We start from the raw sequence: 21704 nt of genomic DNA, 5'->3' as shown, positions 1-21704 counted from the left end.
ATGTCCATTTCCGGTTTACCGATCATTACGTAAATCTTGACTTCTAATAAACGTAAAAACAAAAGTAAACCTGTTTTGGATATCTCGAAGAGTGGTCTATTCAATAAAAGAATGTTTTTAAATGCCATTTTTAATGAAAATCGGCCTTTTTAACGTGTTTGGAAACCTTAAGAGAAACATTTCAACACATAACTCATTTTGTCCTATCTATGTTTTAAAAATTTTCAAAGGAAAAGAAACCGGAAAACATAATAAGCAACGTCAAAGAAGCAAATTGCTTGATAAAGCATATTTCACTTGCTTTAAGTATATGCTACTAATAGCTACACAACTCTAAATGATTAACAAAGTATATTGTACAAAGCATTAGGGCGGTCTTGAAAATTTCAGAACAGATAGAAAAATAACAGAACCTTCTGTCAATCGTATTCGGTGTATTGTGTTATGTAGAGTAATCGGCAAAAATCTACCAAGAAATATAGCAAGTGTCATCGATTTGTTAGCAAAAAGCAAGTCATTGTAATATCATAAGCCCAAATATCAAAATAATTAAGTTTTATTGAACATTTTGTATTCGAATTCTTAATGTAAGCTAATCGTTTGATTTTTAAAATATTTTTTTCAGCTGTTTATTATTATATTATATATATATATATATATATATATATATATATATATATATATATATATATATATATATATTCTATCATTATATTTTTGAAATATTTCTCTGCTACTACATTCCATTTTTTTTTCAATGATTAGAACTTGTATATTATTAAAAGATTTTAAAAGCTATGTTTCGGATTACAGTTGATATGATAAAGAAATACACTTTTTAAGAACAGAGGTGATTGAATGACTAAACAGTCTTTCATGTTTCATATTTCCACATAATCACCTGAAAATTAAATTAAAGGCTGCAATTTAAAACAGGTGGAAAAACTCAAATACTTTCAGAATTTTCAAATTTGTAAGCAAAACATATAAGAAATTTATCTTGGACTATCGAAATCTATAAAAATTTTATAACAATTTATATTATCAAACTCATACTCATTAACTACCATTAATTAATGGTTCATATTCAGTTTAGAGCTGTGGAAATATTCTTTGATTAGAAAGGTCTGCAAGAGGAAGCGTTTTATGCAGCATTTCTCTATCTAAATCTGAATCACAACATAAAAAAGCCCTAGAAAATAATAATAATAATAAAAAATTTTACCTTCTGTTCCAGAATTTCAGCTTTCAGACAACAAATTGTAAAAGATGAAAATTTACTCACATTACAAGCACCATTCACAAGGCTGGAGGTAAGGTATCTCTTGGTCTAATTGAAAGATGAAATCTACATATTCCAATATTTATAAGAATAATCAACAAATAACAAATTCGATATGGCAATACTTTGTAAAAATTTACAAAACAGTATTTAAATTACATAAAAAAAATTAAAAATTTCAATAATTTTTATTAAATTGCATTTTAATTCTTAAACTAATTTATTTTTCACTGTTGTCTAATTAGATGACACCTAGTTTGGAAATTTTGTACCTTTTCGACTCAAATAAAATTCTATAGAATACTTGAGATCTTTGTGTTCAATCAAATTTTTTATGAATGATTTAATTACTGTTTAAAAATATAAAAATGTGGTAAATTTATGCATATATGGTGCATAGCCAACTGATTAAGGAATGAGACATTAATAAACTATATTTATCCTTTTGGAATGCACAAGAAAAAAAAAAAATCGCAATAAGGCACTTATGATCCAAAACTTCAAGTGGGGATTGTTAAAGGGGGAGGGGGAATGAAAACAGGAAGAAACAACTTAAACAAAAAAATATAAGCAGGTACATTTTAATCTACAAAGCACAGTAGATGCAATGGAATTACTGGGTATTTTCAACTAATAATAATATATAACCCTAACCCACACAACTGGCTAATTGATGCTATTCTCAGATAGGCAAAAGAAGCAAACAATTCTTACCACAAACAATTGAAGGCAACATAAAGCCATTAGCTTAAAAAAGAAGAAGAAAAAAAAAACTTACAAACTAAGAACTTAAAGGAATGCATGGTGTGCAGATTAATAATATCTGCACACCATGCATTAATTAAAATTAAAAACATTATGCAATCTAATATTTATAATAAGCAAATCTCCAATAATTAATAGATTCAGCTGAAGTATATAAATCATTTTCAGGGCATTTCTAGGTAGTTAATCACAAAACAATAAAAAAAAAATCTAAAATCAAAAACTCTTGTGATTAGACATGAAAATGAGTGTTTGATTGCATATGATAAAAGAGAAAAAATACACGGATAGAATAAACTTTATTAGATACCATCTGTACATACATTTCATAGTTTTCTGCATATTTTTATTTTATCAACATATCACATTTGAAAAAGTTAAAAAAAAAATTTAAAAAAAAAGGAAAGGTAAATACAATATACAACTATAAAATCCATAACACCTTATTGTTTTTGTACAAGAGAAAACAATATTAACTAAAGTAAAAGAAATGATAAGATTACTTTGAAATCAGGATAGTGAAAAATAAAATGCAAAAATCCTGAACACTTTCTGAGATTGATTTAATATGTTTAAGAAAGAAACATGAACATATATTTTCATTTAATATAAAATAATATAAATGCCAAACTATATAGACACTAGTCAACAGCTTACAATGGAATATTTTGCTTTAATATTTGTTTATATATTATATTGATTTAATACTTTCAAGAAAGAAACATGAACATATATTTTCATTTAATATAAAGTAATATAAATGCCAAACTATATATATATTAGTGTCAACTGCTTACAATGTAATATTTGTTTATATATATTATATACTAACTATTCAAATAACAAATAACATGCAATTTTTTTTTCAGAAAATCTTTAACGGAGCCAATTTTTAAGGTATAACAAAAATAAATTCTGTAGCAAAAGGGGAGAAATAATCAATATTTTAACATTGATATTTTAATTTAAAAAGAAAAAAAAATGTGAAAAAAGATATGAAAGAAACTGAAGAAACACAAGTATGAGACTCAAATGCAAAAAATACAACTTTTGAGGGACTGCTTTGAAACATATCACATAGCAATCCCTATCTAAAGTATAAAGAAAGAACATTTGGACTGAACAAAAACACATAATACAAATTTGATTTTGAATTACATATAAAACAATACACATAAAGAACCAGTCTTGAATAAACAAAAAATATATATATTAAAATTATTTAAATTGTGAGATTACCATAATTCATTAAATAAGTATCTCTCCAATTTTCCATAAAGTATATAAGATTTTTTAATACAAAATAATTTAAACTCATTAAATAATAAACAACTTGAAAAAATTCAATATATATATTAATTAATCAGTGATATAAAAATTGTACTATGTGCAAAGATTATATTTTAGAAATTTACAAATGTTGAAGTGATTTATATAAGACAGAAATTCAGATTAATAAATACATATTCACAATAAATAGCTCGTTTAAACAATTTGTCTTTAATTTGTTATTTAAATGTATAAAATATATGAAATTTCACTGTCTGAAATCTCAGTCTTACTCATCATATCAAAATAAAAAAATCAAATTGAATTAATTAGTAATCATAAGATTGAATCACTAGTTAAAATCCAATTAGTAATTATAATTTTTTTTAAATGATTAAATTATAATCTCTATTATTCTTATCACAAAAGAATTGAATTTTATTTTAAAATTTAGTATGTTTTTGTCTCAAATTGATAAAAATTTCATTTTGTACTCACAACACTTACATACATGCCACATTTTTTCTAATCATTTCTTCACAACTTGTCAAGAATTTTCTCAAATTTAAACATATGCAATCATTATAAAGTTCTTTCTTCAAAAATACTTATGCTAACAATTACTGATGTGCAAAAAATCACCACAAGTATGCTGCATATATTAAAGCATTTTCTCTCAATAATAATAACAATTAAAAAAAAACGGTAAGCTGGAACTTATGTTCAGCAGTCATAATGAACTTATGTTCAATCATGTCAAACTATTTATGCAATCACAAGTGGCTCATCATCAGAAAATCCACGAATCATTGGAGATTCTTCTTCCTCATCTATTCCAGAAAAGAAAAAAAAATTATACATATTCATTTCAGTAATTTTTAATCTAAGCATATGATACTAATATTTCAAAAACTCAAAAGAATATATAAAAATAATACACAAAAAGTGGAATTATTCATTTTCCCAATTTATATTATATTTCTTTGTAAAAATCCTTTGCATTCATTTATTAGCATGTAAGCAGAATAGAATTGGTAGCAAAATTTAAGCAACTTTTCTGATGCTAATCTGTAAAAACTCAATTGAAAGACGAGTACAGATGTAATACTTGATGAAAAATATTTAGAAGGAAAAACAAATTATAAGATGCACACATTACTGAATAAATCAGAAAAAGGTTTCACTGATAGAATAGCAACAGCACAAAATAGTGTCAGAACGAGAAAGAATACAAACAGATGTCTTTCAGAAAGGGAAATAATATACCCTAACTGAAATGGTTGCATAGCATTGTTTGTGAACTAGTCTAAAATCCTTCACACATTTCCACATGCATTAAGATGGGTTTAATTCATCAAAATAGGGGTTAGAGGAAAGATTAAAGTAGGAGATGTTTACATTTAATAATAAAGCAAGCTCAGATTACTTGCAGATTGAATTAAAATAAAATAATATGGTCAGAAACAACATGAAAAAAAATGAACAAAAACTATCTAATAGAGTGGAAATCAATGTCAAAGTATGATGAGGAATTCTGGAAATGCATTCATTCTTCTGCGTCTCACCCCTTAATGAGTTAGACTTATCGAAAAGTGGCCGTTACAGGATACTGAAACAAACAGTACCACCTGATCAACCTGACCTCAAAACAATATTATGAGCAATTTTTGAGGCACAAATGCCAATTCTACAATAATCATTTGTGTCCGTTGTTCACTGATCCCCAAAGGATATAAGCACACTGTCAGACATTTTCCCAAATATCTTCAACAGAATTTAAATCAGGAAAAACAATGCCCAATTTATTATAAGAATATTTTTACTTTCCCAAAGCTTCAGAGTGGCAAGAGAGCTCTGCAGTCATGCATTATCATTCATAAACACAAAGCCTGGACACATTGTACTTTGGAATAGATTTACAAAGGAGAGGGTGACTTCATTAGAATCATGATTACTTGCCCCTGAACTTTCATTGAAAATTTGAAGTTCCATTGTACCTCTTCACACAAGAACACTATAATCACCCCAATGGTCTTTTTTCCTAACACTTCTCTCCATATAACCTAGCATCAAAAATCATTATTGAGCTAAAATGACTCATCAATAAATAGGAAATGGATGCAATGAAGCAATGACGGTATTGTGTTCTGTCAATGGCATCTTGCCTAGATAATGCAGTATTTTGGACAGAAGATGAACATGACACATTTATGCAATTTTCTGGACCCAGAAAACCACAACACATGTCATCCTGTTTGCCTGCTGTACAGCTTCAGTCTCTTTTTGCCAACACAGAGATATAATGCATCTATTGCCATTGTTTTCTTTGGACATCCACCACCAACTTTTCTTGCAGCTATATCTGTAGTATAGAACATTTTTTAAGCACATAAAACATTTTTGTCAATTCCACCCACTTTGGGATACCTACTTCAAATGATCTTCCGATTATTCAAACTCATATAATGACATTCTGACAATTTCTTAAACCATTAGAATATACAAAGTCACTTTCACTAGTAGTGAAAGACTGAAAATGGAATTTTTATCCTCCTCTTTATATTTTTTGCATTGCACGAGCTGATTCTACACATTTTACACTCACATGCATCATCAGTAAAGTCATGGTCCCGATATTTACATATGCATCACCTTTGACTGAACTAGATTTTCATAGTAATAAATGCAAACAGAACTCTTCTATAATTCCATAACTGTATGTTCAAAAATCACTATGCTGCTTAAGTTTTGCACAACAGTGTGAAATGAATGAAGCAAAATTTTAATAGATAAATGCAGAAAATTTAAATATTATGATTAGAGTTATAAATAAAAAAATATTATTTATTTGTATATATTACAGGGAAAACCCGAAATCAGCCAAAATGCGAATTAACTAGGGAAAATGCGAATTAACTAGGGAAAACGCGTTTTAACTGATAGCACTAGTGAAAACCCGAATTAACTAGGGAAAACACGTTTTAAATGACAGCGCTTAAGGAGAACCCTTTTTCTCTAGTTATTTCAGATGTTGTCTACTTAAAATTATATGAATCTAGATTTCTTGCTTGTGAAATATTCAAAGTAAGTGCTCTCGTCTAGTTTTATTCATACTGGAACATGTTTGTACTGTTGATTTATATACGATGAGTGAAGGAAATGTTAATGCTTTATGCGCCAAAAATGGGAAAAATAAATTTCTTGAACAATTACAGTTTTTACATAAATAAAACACAATAACTTTAAAGCTATTATGCATGATGAATACAACATTTTCTTATCTGAGGTTGAAGAGGCAAAACCTGCCATTAGCAAGATTTCATTCCAGCAACACAGATTAAAAAGTTTTGACATTCTTGAAATCAGTGAAATAAAAAAGTTGGTTTCTTCAAATGAGCTCAAGAAATATTATTTACCAGTTGAAGGAATTTATGATGCTATCGAATTGGCACATGTGGCCAAAGGACATGGGGATAGAGTCAGACTTGAAATTGAAAATCCAAGAAAATTTGCTAACATAACTACTGAGAGCATAAACATTTTTTTTTTTTATCGATGTATAAAACAAGTCAACAGAAAAAAAATAATAAATAAATAAGAAAGGTTTGGTTTCTAAACTTATTATTTACTCAGAAATGAATACACACTGCCAAGTGGATTTGATTGACATGCAATCTCAGGCAGATAATGAATTTAGGTTTCTTATGCTTTACCAGGAATATTTAACAAAATTTGTGTTACCACTTCAGAGCAAAGGAGTTGAAGAAGTTGCTTTGCAAATACTTGACATCTTTTTGATATTAGAGGCTCCTTGTATACTATAATCTGATAATGGAATAGAGTTTGTAAATTCCATTATAGAGTAGTTATGTATGTAATGGCCAGAATTGAAGATTGTTCATGGGAAGCCTCAGCACAGCCAGTCACAGGATTCAGTTGAGGGGGCCAACCAAGACATAGAAAATATGTTAGCTTCCTGGATGAGGGATAATCCAACTACAAAGTGGTCTAATGGTCTTCACTTTGTCCAATTCACGAAAAACAGAGCTTTACATTTTAGAATTAAACAATCGTTATACAAATCTATGTTTGGGATTGAACCAAGGTCTGGAATGACAACCTCAATCTAGCAATCAGATATTATAAAAAGTATCAAATACAAGGATGAACTACAGAAAATTTTCAAGGACATGAACGCAGAAGAGCAAGAAACTGAATAAGCACAATCAGGGGAGCTTATGCTAGCTAGTAAATTGACCAATATTTTTCTAATTAGAGAGGAAGCCAAAGAAAATTTAATAAAGCAAGCCAAATGAATGAAAAAGATCTCCGATGCAACACATTCTGAGTTTGATATTGGAAGTAATGCAGTTGTTTCCATTCCAGATGTTGATAGAGTAAAAGTTGATTTGTGAAATCTCATTAATATAGTGCTTGAAAAAAATTAAGGTGATTTATTCAAAATTGGAATGAAAGATGGATTTCTGAACAAATTGTATTGGAGGTAATAAATTGTATTTAAACTTAATTAGTTCAGTTTTTATTCAATAAATATATGATTATTACTTATATTAACTTGATAAGTATTTATACAGTAGAATACAGCTAATCAGGGTAGAAGTTTGACACAAAAAATTTGATATATTCACTAATTTTCAGATCTCAATTCGATGTATTGCCTCAAAATTTCTTAATTCTAGAACAAGTACTGAATCAGGCCATTTTACTGAGAATTCAGCAAGAAGGCTTCGCCCTCTGTTCTATTAAAAAAGATTTTTCTTCAAAGAGACGTTTCTATATGAAAAATGGTTCTCTTTGCAAGTGTCACAGCAGTTTGCCATGTCAAAATAAGTAATTTGTAATGATGGTACTGTATTAAATAATATTCAAGTGACGTATTTTTTCTTCAATTATAAGTTCTTTCCTTAAACATTGTAAGTATAGTTTAATATGATAATTTTGGATTCAATTATGTTGTCTAACAAATTAGTCAAAACACTAATAAAACATGTTCCCCTAATGCTGTCAGTTAGAATGCGTTTTATCTATTTAATTTGAGTTCTCCCTAGTGCTGTAAGTTAGAATGCACTTTACCTAGTTAATTCAGGTTTTTACTAGCATTGTCAGTTAAAACACGATTCCCCAAGTTAATGAAAGTTTTCATTAGCACTGTCAGTTAAAACGCATTTTCCCTAGTTAATTCACATTTTGACTCATTTCAGGTTTTCACCGTAACACACACACACACATATATATATATATAGAAAAATATTACAAAAATATAAAGACAATTAAAGATTTGTTTTAAATTTTATAAAAAGACAAATATTTTTTATCACAGTATAAATTACATCAGGAATGATGTTTACTAATATCTGTAATATTCATTCCCTCAAATAATAGTTACCAAGTCATCAGTAACATTTCTTACCACTATATTATGTATAGTATCAAGATATTATTGAAGAATAGATACTACCAAAGATTTTTATTAATTGAAACAAATATTTTCAAGCATTATTCAACATTATTTAACACACATTTATTACTAACTAAATATATGTGAAAAATTTATAATTAAAAATCACACAAGACAATTCTGTTGATCATTTTTTAAGTCATTAATATTCTGTTTAATATCATTATAAACACACATAACATCTTTGTAATGAGGAACAACTCTAAGATTTTCATATTCAAGCTGGAACTAAATTCAATTTAGTTTTTTTCTAACCATGCTAAAAATTCTTTTACTACTAGCTTTGTTTTGAGCAAAGATTTGGGAAAGTATTTTCAATATTTTTTTGTAGTTTTCTGTATATAACTGTCCACAGTTTTTTACTATGTATCTGTAACTCTATTGTTTTCAACTAATATCAGAAGCAACTATGAAAATTCTGTAGCAGTTGGAATATATGAAAATTCATGGATTCATTTCAAACAAACCTTGTTGATTGGCTTCTTTAGCTCAAGAAAACTAGAGTATCGTCTTTTAAAAGTAGAAAGCCAATCTTAAAGCATTCTCATAAAACTTCTGGTGGGGTTATGATTAGAATTGCTTGAGATGCGAGAACCTTATTAACGACTAAATCAGCCATCAAAAGATGAGTAGTATGCATTTATGCATTATAAGCTGGAATCAGTGGAAGATTTATAATTAAGCCTCTGGGATGCAAAAGGACCAATTAAAAATTTTTATTATTAAACCATCAAGTGTATCAATATGTAAAAAAATATAAATTCTAGGAATTTTAAATGATGAATTATTCTATGAATTACTATATTAATTTATCAAGTATAAATGGTTAGATTCCTATGCATTTTATTATATTCACTTATTTATTATATTTATAAACAATGAATGTCTGCTCAAATGATATTGTGTTCAAACAGGGATAATGCAAAGTAATGAATCAAAATAAATCAATATAATCATATATATTATAACAAAATTTCTAAAATTAATCATTAATAATTAATAATTGTAGATTAATGATTGAAAAGTAGATAAAATCAAAAATGTATTTTAATATGAAACTAAATCAACCAATATATTTAAGGAAGAACTGGATGAATAAACACATTTGGATTATTTTCTGCATTCTCTTATTACATTGCTTTTTTTATTTATATTGTGCTATTAATTGAGAAATGGATCAAAATTATTAATATTACTTCTTCTCTTTGCTTCTTAAAAAATAATTTGGGATCACAGTGCAAGCCATTACAGTTGAAAGTCCAAATTTTAAAACGTTTTCAGATTAAATTTTTTCTGATCAGAAAATATAACAAATATTCTTTCTTTGTTGCATTATGTCACTTTTTGATCCAAAACAATAAACCTTGCATGTATCTCAATAAACTGTTGTAAACATCTCATTTTCCAAACTACAATGCTCTTGCCTCTTTAATATGACTGTTGGCTTTATCCTTAGAGATTGTGCTTGATTACTGAGAAATTAGCAAAAGCACCAACTGTTGTGATGAAATATATTATTGATTCATCATAAGAAGAAAGAAAATATTTATTTCCTTTTAAAATTTTATGGGATTTACTATATATTATTGCACATTTAAGTCATAAAACAGATTCAAATTATTCCTTTGAAAATTATATATAGCATATTTTATCTTAAATAATTATTTACAAAAACAAATAATAATAAAGATAATTTTTAATAAACATACCTAGCTCTTCACCAGTACTAAAAGTGGTAGCACCAGATCTGGTATCATAATGGCTATTAGCAAAAGACAAGAAACTTCTTTGTAAGCGCCTGTGACGTACAACAAATATAATTAATGTGCTTATCAATAAAATGAAGATTACTGCCACACCAACAGCAATGCCTACAAGACTAGTCTGTGGTATTGATGCATAACCTGCCTTGGATGTATAACCTGCAAAAAGCATACAAGCTCAATATTATTGATATATGATTATTAAACATAAAATACTCAATTTCAGTTTATTTTTACTATAGACTTGAATTTATTAAGGATTTCATACAAAAATTTTAATGGAAAAGAAAAAAATATATATCTAAAATTTGTAGATAGTTGGTTAAATTAGGAAATTTATTGCAACCTTTATATATTATTAATGCCAATTGCTAGAGGAAAAATTCTGAAAAAAAAAAATGTAAGCATAACTATAGATTAAAAATGAGATTTGTATTCATTTTAGTTTAATAGACAAAAATATTTTCCTCCTCCCCCCTCCTTACTAACGAAAATAGTTTTACCAGAAAAAAGAATTCAAGTGTCAGCTAAAATAATACAATTTACAAAGCAAAATGCCAAATAATGTAAGACATTACAATAAAAATCTTCAGATCAGTATTTTACCTACTAGAAAAAAAAATCATATTTTTTAAAAAAAGAAGATTAATAAATGCTGAATTTATAATCCAAACTGTTTATTTCTTTAGGAAGACTTTCCACAATGTCACAAATAAATTTTCTTGGGGTTTTTAGAAACTAAAAAAACTTGTCAAAATTTCTAATTGAGTATTTATTTCAAAGCAAATTTATATAAATTTGTGTACACAATTTATGGTGAATTTTATTAATATATAAAGTGTTGATTCTAACTTTGAATGAAATTTTGATTAATTTCTAAGCTATTAGAGAATGTACATATATTTAAAATTAGAAAATGTTCTTTTAAGTGGCATAAAAAATAGTATTTTATTTTGTTTAAGACAATAAATGTGCTTCATAAAAACATGTGAAAAAAAAAAGCAATATACGTAGAATATAAGAATATAAAAAAATGGTCTTACACATAGAGTATAAGAATATTTTTTGCATAAATCAGAATATTCTTTCTACATAAGAATTATTAATTTAATCTTAAAAAATCTTATACGATTTCTTGGTTTGTTTCTTAATAAAAATTAAATCACAAGAACATACAGTTATTTTGTTACTATGAAAAATATTTATTTAAATGCTTACTTTCATCACTTCCAAGAGAATAAATATTAGATAAAGGACCAGAATAACCATGTTCATCAACTACATTTACACTAACAAACACATTACTCCAAGTTGATGGAGGAGTGTGCAAGAAAAATGGTGGCTTTGATGTATTATAAGAAGTAGCAGATGACATATCTTCCTCATTGCTCAACAATACAGTGTAAAGAAATCTAAGAATAACAATACAGTAATTACAAAAACTAAAAATTGTACAAACAACAACAAAGTAAGTCAATTATGGTAGGATATGTTATACAATTGCAGTGCAAAAATTACACAAAATACAGTACTTAAAAAATGTATTTAAGGAAAGCCTTCTGTAGTATTTAAGAAATCAATATGCTTTCTTAAAACTACTAAACAATTTCAAAATGGCATACATTGCCTTTTAGTCAAATTCAGAAATCAAAGTGTTGTCATTTTCCAATTTATTATTTTTTTTCTTAAATTTATAACTAAAATAATATTTAATTTTTGCTATATTATACATTTATTTTAAAAATCTCTTTCATATTAATTTTAAAAAAATTTTTAAAGATTTTTTACTGATTTACTAATAAATCAATTTAATTAACATTTTAAAATATTTCTTTCATTAAAATTTTACTGCTTTGGTGGTTTCAACTTAATTTAAATACAATTTATTGTAATGTATGCTTCAGAAAAAATTGAACATTAATGAGCTTGGTGCATTTTAATCTCAAATACTATAATTAGAATGTCACATTGAGGTAAAAAAATAAATAAATAAAATAAAGTATAGACAGCAAAAAAAATTTATAATTTTTGTTACCAATTAATTTTAAATCAATGGCTATTCTATGCCATTATAATAATAAGCAAATAAGTGCATGCGATTTCTATGCAATTGGTACAAATTACCAATATTGCATATTCTTTTTTTCAATTTGCTCTAAATAAATTTATTATTTTCAAAGGACTTTTTATTTCTCCTGTTTCTCTGCTACACTCTAAAATAAATGCTTTAAGGCAAACTTACTTATCATCTTTTAGTTCTTCTGGCCACTTCACTTCATCCCACGTCACATAAATAGAGCCATTCTTCTCCCTTGTAGCTTTGACTTGAGGAATGACTGGTAAAGAAGGAGCAAGGAATACAACTTCTTCAGACATTTCAGAATGATCAGCATCAGTTTGAACCTGCACAGCATATTTACCACCATAGTGAATGTCACGACTGAAAGATATTTTGCTATCTGTCCTCGGAGCTAAGCCTACATAGTCAATTCTCTGTGTAACCATGTCTCTGATACGAACCTGGAAATATTTTACAAAATACTTTGTAAGTTTTTTTTTTTTTTTTTCCTTAATTTGCAAAAGTATGTTTTAGTCAGATAAAGGAAACACAGCATAACATTCAAATTCACAAAAACAGCCTCATTCATATTAGCAAATAAATATTTAGTATTAAAATGTAAATACATAAAATTAATTTTGCAATTAATTATTATTTATAGACAGCCATTTATGATGAACTTTAGAAACAGAATTGAATAAAATATCAAGATATTATGAAAATATTATGATTATAATTTAATTATACAAATTTTAAGTATTAGAATGCCAGTTGTTGATGTCAAACAACTATAATAACATAAAATATGCAGTATGAACAATGAAAAGCTTTTATTGACTATAATCACTATAATATCTTAATGTTAAAACGCTCCATAGCCTCACATTATATTAAAATGTGGTTTCCAAAATTTGTTTTTACAAGCATAAAAAAAAATTATAAACTTAATCCTCAAAATGAACAAACAGACCACTTAAAGCAGGCATACATTATATGTTAAACAAGTTTAGGATAGAAATATATTTCAAAAGATTTATAACGTAATACAAATTTGATTTTAGTACTTTTTAATTAAAAAAAAACACACAAAAAAAACTTCCTTTGTATATACAATAACGCAAATTACATAATCAACACTGAACTTAAATAAGTTTTACTTCTTTTAAAATTATGAAAATAAATTTTTTGGAACCAAAACTATTTCACATTAAAACATTACATGAAATTTTATTATTATTACTATTTAATGCATTTTCTAAATTTCAGAACTATAATGATGCCATCTGTATACATCAGTGGTTCCAATAGCATCCACTAAAGCATCTTGGGGAGTTGGAACTTCCTCACAGGAGCAATACAAGATATTATATAATTTTATTCACATTTTTTTAATTCAATTTCATAGGTCATGGAATCAAGTAAAGCTGATGCAGACTAAGTATGTGACTATAAAATATTTTCAGAGATAATAGTAATAAATTTACATTGGGTTCAAGTTCTATTTGATACCACTGATCCATCTGGATTTGAAACTATAGAAGAAAAAACCCAATTTTGTCTTATAAAAATTAAAATTTAATCTGCAAAAGATGAAAATCAAATCCTAAGTGTTAAGTTTGAGAGTATTTTAATTCAATTTGTGCTTATTAATACAGAGAAGAGTTTAAAACAATTATTATCATGACAACAAAGTATTGTGTGAAAATCAATGCAAAAAGAATATGTGAGTAACCACATCTAGTTTCATCCCATGATTTGGGGAAATATGTAATGCTCAAACAAGCTCATTCATACCACTGATTATAATATCTTTAAAAAAAATAGATGATGACTTAGATATGTTTTATCTACTTTTACCTACACATATATTATTATTTTCTAAAAAGCATTTGCTGGACTTTTATACAGGTTGCTTTGTAAGTCTGGATGCTGCAAGAGTATTACAAATTGTAAAAGTTTATTAGCTAATAAACTGATTTTTTCAAAAAAATAATCTTTTCTCTCACACTCTCTCTATATATCAAATGAATGGAAATAATATTGGAATACAATAAGGAGAATGAAAGCATTTCATAGCACTGCTTACACATTATAAATAATAATCATTTATAAATTAAAGAAGCACATTTTTTTTTGATAATATGACATATATATTTTTTGATAATCAATCTGCAATGTAATAATGATCAATAAATTCTTTCATTTCTCTTTTTGTATAGGGGAGAAAAAAAACACTCACTCTGTAACCAATATCAGACGCTACTTGAAGACAGGAAGCTTCAAAACTTATCACCATTTGATTAGGAGAATCGAAAGTCAGACTCAAATACCTAGGAGCAGCTTTTCTGTCAAACTTTGTTTCAGCATAGCCACTGCCAGCAGGTCCAATTCCCAAGGGTTTAATAACTCGAATTTGGAAAACATATATAGTGCAGGGGGTTAAACCAGTCAAGGTAAAATTAGTATCTGTAGTGATACCTTTCCTCTCTGAAAATTAAAGATAGTTCTTTTAAATTACATGAATTGTTTAGTTCTTACTACATCAACCATGAAATTTTTATTTATAAAAGATGTAAATGAAAGATTTCATTTCAGCATAATATAATAATAATTGTAATAATGTTCTTAATATCCAAACAAAATCATGAAGCAATGATTTAAATGTTTTACACATGGAGCTAAAATTCTGAATTCTTCACCTTATTTATAGTTTTTTTAAAGGTAAGAGTTTACTCAGAAAATGCATACAAATTAGAAAATAAATCAAGATTTAAAGCATATATATAAAACTTTTACCATAATCATTACTGGTTGGGGCAAACATGTAGACACCATATGTCCATTGAATAGGTCTTGTATATTTTGGTGCTTCCCAAAATAATGTGATAGAATTCACATCACTTTCCCTCTTATCCAAAACTGAAACAGCTGGTAATGGGGTACCTAAAACAACATATTTACAATAATTCACTAGATGAAGAAAGCAAAAACTTAACTATCAATTAATTGCTTGAATTTAATATGCATCACATCTAGCAATACAAGGGTGAAAACTTTATTATAGGCTTCTATTAATGCAATAATTTGGTTTATTATTATTACTTTGTAATGACTAGACTAAAGAGAGAATAATAATTATAATAAGAGGACAATATTTAAAAAGTATCCGCTTGATTATTTAAAATTTAAATTAGGTAACACATCTATCTACTATACAAGGATAACTAGATCGGCATTTCAGATAGGGTAATTTCATTCTATAAATGATACACACATACTTCCTCAGAAACAAGCAGTCACCTCTCTGGAAATTATGTGTCCTTTTTTGAAATTCAAGAGAAGTATATAACTATATTTTTGAGAAGACATTATAATGATTCCATTAAGTACTATTAAAAGCTATGAATTCTAAACTCACCAGTTGTGCTGACTTCAATCTTTTCATCTGGTCCTTTAAACTGTCCACTGAAGGGCAAAATTCTAAATATGTATTTGGCTCCAGGTGCAAGGCCTTTAACTAAATAATTAGTAATTGAAATTATAGAAAGGTTTATGGCTATCATATCAACAATTTGTCATCCATGCATTAAATATGATTAATAAACATTTATGAACAAAATAAATTTCATATTAATATTATTACAATAAAAACTATATCTATGTGAATAGAAGATATTATATAATTATTGACAGCTGCATTTACAATAACTGATTTAAAGTAAGCAATATATCTATATTATATTATCAGCTGCATATTTATATTATATATATAATTACTTATATAAATATATAGATACATAGCCTGATTACACATTTGAAAGTTTTATTTATTTATTATTGTAAAAATAATAAATAAAATACATATAAAAACAAATAACTTTAGAAAAAAAAATACCTGGTCAATTACAATATAAGTAACATAATAAAAACATAGAAATATTAAAACAGAGGTTTTAAAAAATTATTTTAGAATAATTCTAATTAGTGCATAAGTCAATGGATTATATAATTTTGAAAAAAAAAATAAATACATGCTTTAAATTTGTATTCTTTTATATAATAATTGCCAGTTGCCTCATCAATGGCATTATAAAACCGCTGGCAGCCTTATCTAATTTTCTGACAACTTAAAGGTGTCCTCTCAGTGATACAATTCATAATTATTAAATATCTTCAAATAAGTGGGCAATTAATGTGTTAATATAGCCATCAAATTATCAGCTAGTGACAGAACATGAAATGCTGCTGTTTATTTTCAAGTGATTAAATATACAGTCTGAGGTTTCTCTTAACTGGTATTGAAATTCCTATCTTTCATTTTTATAATTAACTATCAAAGTATTCATCAAAAACATAGCAAATGAATAAGACAAGGAAGCAAAACAATCTGATTAGTAATAAGAGCAGATAGAAAAAGTAATTTCAAAAGTATTGGTAGTAAATTCTAAGTCTTCACTGCAGTTTTACGTTTCATGAGCAGTTGTATTTTTATCTGTAATTGCATTAAAAACAGAAAATTAATTTCCAAGAAATATTTGCTTATTGACTTCTCATTACAATAAAATAGTAACATATGTATAAAATATTAATCAATATTTAAGAATATTTCATCAGCAAAAGAAAGCAATATATTTTCAAATTTTTAAGGAAAACTTTTAATAATAGTAATTACCTTTCATTTTAAGAATGTAAAAATGTTTAGTATTCTACAAAATTACATAATCATGTATAAAAACATAATATTTACTAGTTATTTTGTTTTCAGTAGTATTCTGAGTTTCTGCAAAAGTTTCGGTGATATAACTTGGCCTATAAATAACACTATATCCACTGCCTCTGTGAACAGAATGATTCCAAACAATTGTCACTTGACTATCTGTAGCAGACATGATACTAAGATTGGTAACTGGACTCAAAACTGAATCCTTTGCAAAATCGATTATAAATGGCTCCGATTTTTTACTTTCCAGATTCCTATTCAAAGAAGTCATCTAAAAAAAGGATTTAAAAAAAATCAATGACAAATATATATAAAATACTTTTTCTGCTTGAAATAAATACTTTTAAGCCTTATTCATATTTTAATTCTTAGAATTAAAATATGAATTAATGCATAGGAAAATTATTTATAATTTACTAAAAAGTACATTTACAAAAAAAAAGAAAAGAAATGAATATATTTACCCAGAAAGTATAATTAACACCTGGCAAGAAGTCAAAATTGATAGGATGAGAAGTTTTTATTTCCTTCACAGTTTCATAGTGGGGAGGATTTGGTGGTGAAAAATAAATCTAATAAATAAAGAAAGAAAAAAAAATCATTTAATAAAGCAAGACAGAAACTTTTTTTTTTTTACATAAAATACAAGTCATTTTAATTTTGAAAAATGTGATGTTGAAATATACTTACTCTATAAGAATTGATGCCATTGAGTTTTGTTGGAGGAGTCCATTTCACCAGAACATGCTTAGCATGATATATGCTTACCGAAACATTTGTTGGAGGATCAGGAGCTGAAAATATAAGTATAAATCAATTGAAAGTGATTAAATATTCCAGCATTAATTCTCAAAAATTATTTGTTTTATTAGCATAATTTTGAAATACAAGCGTAAAAAAATTAATTTCTAAAAGTTTCAGATTATAAAATATATATATACAATTAATATTTTTTAAACCTTAATTCATATAATATTTTTCATTTTAGCACGCTGTTTAAATATTTTAAGCATTTTAGATAATTTTTTATATATCCATATAGATAAGAATATGAAACACCCCTATTGGTTTAGCGAAATTTATTCTCTCCCATTTTCAACCATATTATAATTCTATAAGTGCATATAGATAGGTAATTGTGATAAAAGTTATAAGTAAACATCAGCAAATATAGAAGAAGGGATTTACTCTCACATGCTTTAGGCAAAAGCCAGAATAAAAAAATTTATTTTATGATTGTTCCACTAAGAAATATATCAAAACAATAAAATCATATTTTGAAGAAAAATATCAAATTCTATTTGGAAAAAAAGATGTTTCACTGAAAGAAAAAAGGGGGAATACATTTATTATATTGAAAATATATATATAATTTAAAATCACCACAGAGCTAATGTAAAAGAGGGGAGGGGGGAATACAGCTAACTTTTAGTCAATAAATGTTTTATAATGATTTTATTCAACAGACGCCAAAGTTTGCACTTTTTGTTTCCATGCAATCAATTCCTTGTTAATCTTCAAAAACGGTAAATAGAAATATTTGATCAATGCTGTTTTAACTTCCTTATAACTTTGTGGAAAAAAAATATTCCTGATGGAAATAAAATAATCACTAAAATGGAAATAAGGTAATCACTAAAATGGAAATAAAATAATTCCTGTACTAATAAGAAAAAAAATTGTACTGCAATATTCCTTTATAGTAATAAAATCTCATACACCCCCCTCCCCCCCCAAAAAAAACCCTTCATTTTGTAGCAATAAATTTAAGGAAAAAATTTAACAGCAAATCAGAAAAATATATCTAATTAAGACATGTAATTCTCACACACAGTTAATTATCCATTATATCAGCATATAGCATAAAACATTTTAAAATTTATATTATATAAATAAGTTATTCACCTTCCCATTCAGTAGTGATAGTGAGAAATTCTGTAGGCGGTGCAACTTCAGAATGATTTGTTAATCTTGTATAAACAGTAACAACATAATCTGTACCAGATGTCAAATTGTTGAAGACAAAAAATGTAGATTTTATCCATGTCATATTTTTCCAATCCGATGATGTAGCTTCACTGTAAAAGAATAATAAATATAATAGTATTATGCAATTTATTTTCTGTAAAAAAATAAATTATATCTGCAAATTTACATTTTTTTTTTTTTTTTTCATTTTAAATGAACTAACAGAAATTAAAACTACTTTAGGCAGCAGATATAAAAACAAAATTTTTTTTTGTTGTTAATTTAATGCTACTAACATATGCATTATTACTGAATAAGATTTACAACATGAAACTAACTAAAAAAAGAATTACTTAATGATGAACGGTAATAAGGAAAAGAATGATTATAACAAATATACATGGAATACTTTGAAAATTTTAAACAGTTTTCCAATTTGCTCAGATTCTAAAATACAAATAATAAATTTTCATAGATTAAATAATGTATCCATAACATAAAAATTGTTTTTCATTTTTAAAAACAATTTTATTAATAGTACAAAAAATTGTTTTTAAGAATGAAAAAAAAAATCAAATATAAATTCATTCTTATCCTTCAAACCATAAGCATAAAAATAAAGGAAAAGACATCCAACATTTCTAACTCAAATATAAATGCATATTAAATAAAAAGCTACCCTTTCATCAACTAAATAAATATTTATCATTTTGATAATTTTAATTTATATATTGATAACTCATGGCACTTAAACAGAGCTACAAACTTTTTGATCACTCTTTTAAATGATGCCAAATCACATTTTCCATTGTTAATAATACTACAGTAAATTTTTCATTATTTATTACAATGAAATGTATCAATAAAGAAAAAAACATTTTTTCTACTCTTTTTTAACAGATAATGATATTAAGTGCACAAAAATTATAAAATTATTTAAAAATAATAAATTTATAAGCATAAAAGGTCATACCGATAAGAGGGTAAATACTGAAAATCTAGATGAGACTGTCCAGCTGGAGGCTCCCATTGAACTTTAAATCCATGCAAATTAATGGAATCTCTTGAAACCAGGAGATTATGGGCTTTGAAAGCATAAGCTACAAAAATACATGACATTATCAAAAAATATTTTTTTATCAGAACATTACAACTTCTAATGTCATAATTGACATACAATTCTAATTGACAAATTACATAAATTCTAATAATTCAATAATTCTTCTAAAAATTGACAAATTTATATATTACAAGAAAGAAATTTTATTTTTTATTTGATCACACGAATTTTACAATAAAAAAACTACTTCACAACAAATAATTTCATATATTTTTAAAATTTTCAAATTTAAAACAATATAACTAAAATTTATGAAGAAAATACATCTGTGAAATGTTAATAAAGCCTATTATGGATCAAATTTTCTACACTTCTTGCACTAACTTATTTGCTTTATATTTTACATATATAATTAACTTTTCTTTTCTGAATTTTCTTAAAACACTATATATTTGATAGCTATTGCAAATGTTTTGTTTAAAGCAAAAAGCTGCCTTTATAGTAAAATATAGTGTTAAGAGATGCAATTCCAGTTTCAACTACTATTTTAATATTAATGAATTTCTTCAATTACATTTATATTTTGAGTCCTTATTGATTTTCAAAATCAATTATATAAACAAAAACTTTTTTTAAGGAAGGGAGGTTTAATTCTAAAATAGCCTGTCCTCTTTACATTACATAATATAGCCTTAAAATTTATCTTAATTATAAAGAAAATTCATTTCAATTGAATTCTTATACTAAATTAATGACATCTCTCTAAATAATACAAAATTTACAAATTAAGTAAAGATTGTTAAGCTAGTTTTTAAATTATGACTTTATTTAGGACTTTTAAAATATTCTATTTGATAAATGTTATTGATATACCAGTGTCATTGCATTTCTTCTCATCATATCCTAATGGACAATCGTCTTTTTTATCACACAGTTTGTCAATACTAATACATTCACCTGTGCCACACATAAATTGCAAAGAAGTGCAAGTTAAAGGAATTACTGAGGCTAAAAAAGAAAAAATGAAAAAAAGTTAGATATAAAGATGCAAAAAGAGAAATAAATATACAAAATTAAATATACAACATGGTAAACATTGACATAAAAAAATGCACAAAATATTACATACAATTGTTTCCAAATCCCTTGTTCCATTCAATAAATAATTATCTACATAATTAGATTATAAAAAACAGCTATTTCTACTTTAAAAAAAAAAGAATTAAATATCATTTTGCAAGTTATGAAAGTGCTTCAAACAATGAAAATCTTTCTTAACAAAAAATAAAACTCTTCAGTATTTCCATAACAACAACAAACAAATAAAAAAAAAGTGAAC

General features: G+C 26.1%; 1 protein-coding gene across 1 annotated transcript in view; it reads right to left on the bottom strand.

Moving 5' to 3' along the window:
- Positions 1 to 3402: 3402 nt before the first annotated feature.
- LOC129965704 (sortilin-related receptor-like) overlaps positions 3403 to 21704 on the bottom strand; it is a 49915-nt gene continuing 31613 nt past the window's right edge. The window contains exons 29-41 of the mRNA XM_056079815.1: positions 21239 to 21373; positions 20279 to 20405; positions 19243 to 19415; positions 18028 to 18131; positions 17802 to 17909; positions 17365 to 17608; positions 16036 to 16134; positions 15414 to 15560; positions 14857 to 15104; positions 12801 to 13078; positions 11777 to 11970; positions 10505 to 10717; positions 3403 to 4146 (exon numbers count right to left, since the gene is read on the bottom strand). Coding sequence (XP_055935790.1) covers positions 4082 to 4146; positions 10505 to 10717; positions 11777 to 11970; positions 12801 to 13078; positions 14857 to 15104; positions 15414 to 15560; positions 16036 to 16134; positions 17365 to 17608; positions 17802 to 17909; positions 18028 to 18131; positions 19243 to 19415; positions 20279 to 20405; positions 21239 to 21373 — 2135 coding nt within the window. The 3' untranslated portion in view covers positions 3403 to 4081. The remainder of the gene's footprint in view (positions 4147 to 10504; positions 10718 to 11776; positions 11971 to 12800; positions 13079 to 14856; positions 15105 to 15413; positions 15561 to 16035; positions 16135 to 17364; positions 17609 to 17801; positions 17910 to 18027; positions 18132 to 19242; positions 19416 to 20278; positions 20406 to 21238; positions 21374 to 21704) is intronic.

The sequence above is a fragment of the Argiope bruennichi genome, chromosome 4 (genome assembly GCF_947563725.1).
Source record: "Argiope bruennichi chromosome 4, qqArgBrue1.1, whole genome shotgun sequence".
In the NCBI taxonomy this organism is placed as follows: domain Eukaryota; kingdom Metazoa; phylum Arthropoda; class Arachnida; order Araneae; family Araneidae; genus Argiope; species Argiope bruennichi.
Note: the sequence above shows the minus strand (reverse complement) of the source record. Positions and strands in the feature narration are given on the sequence as shown.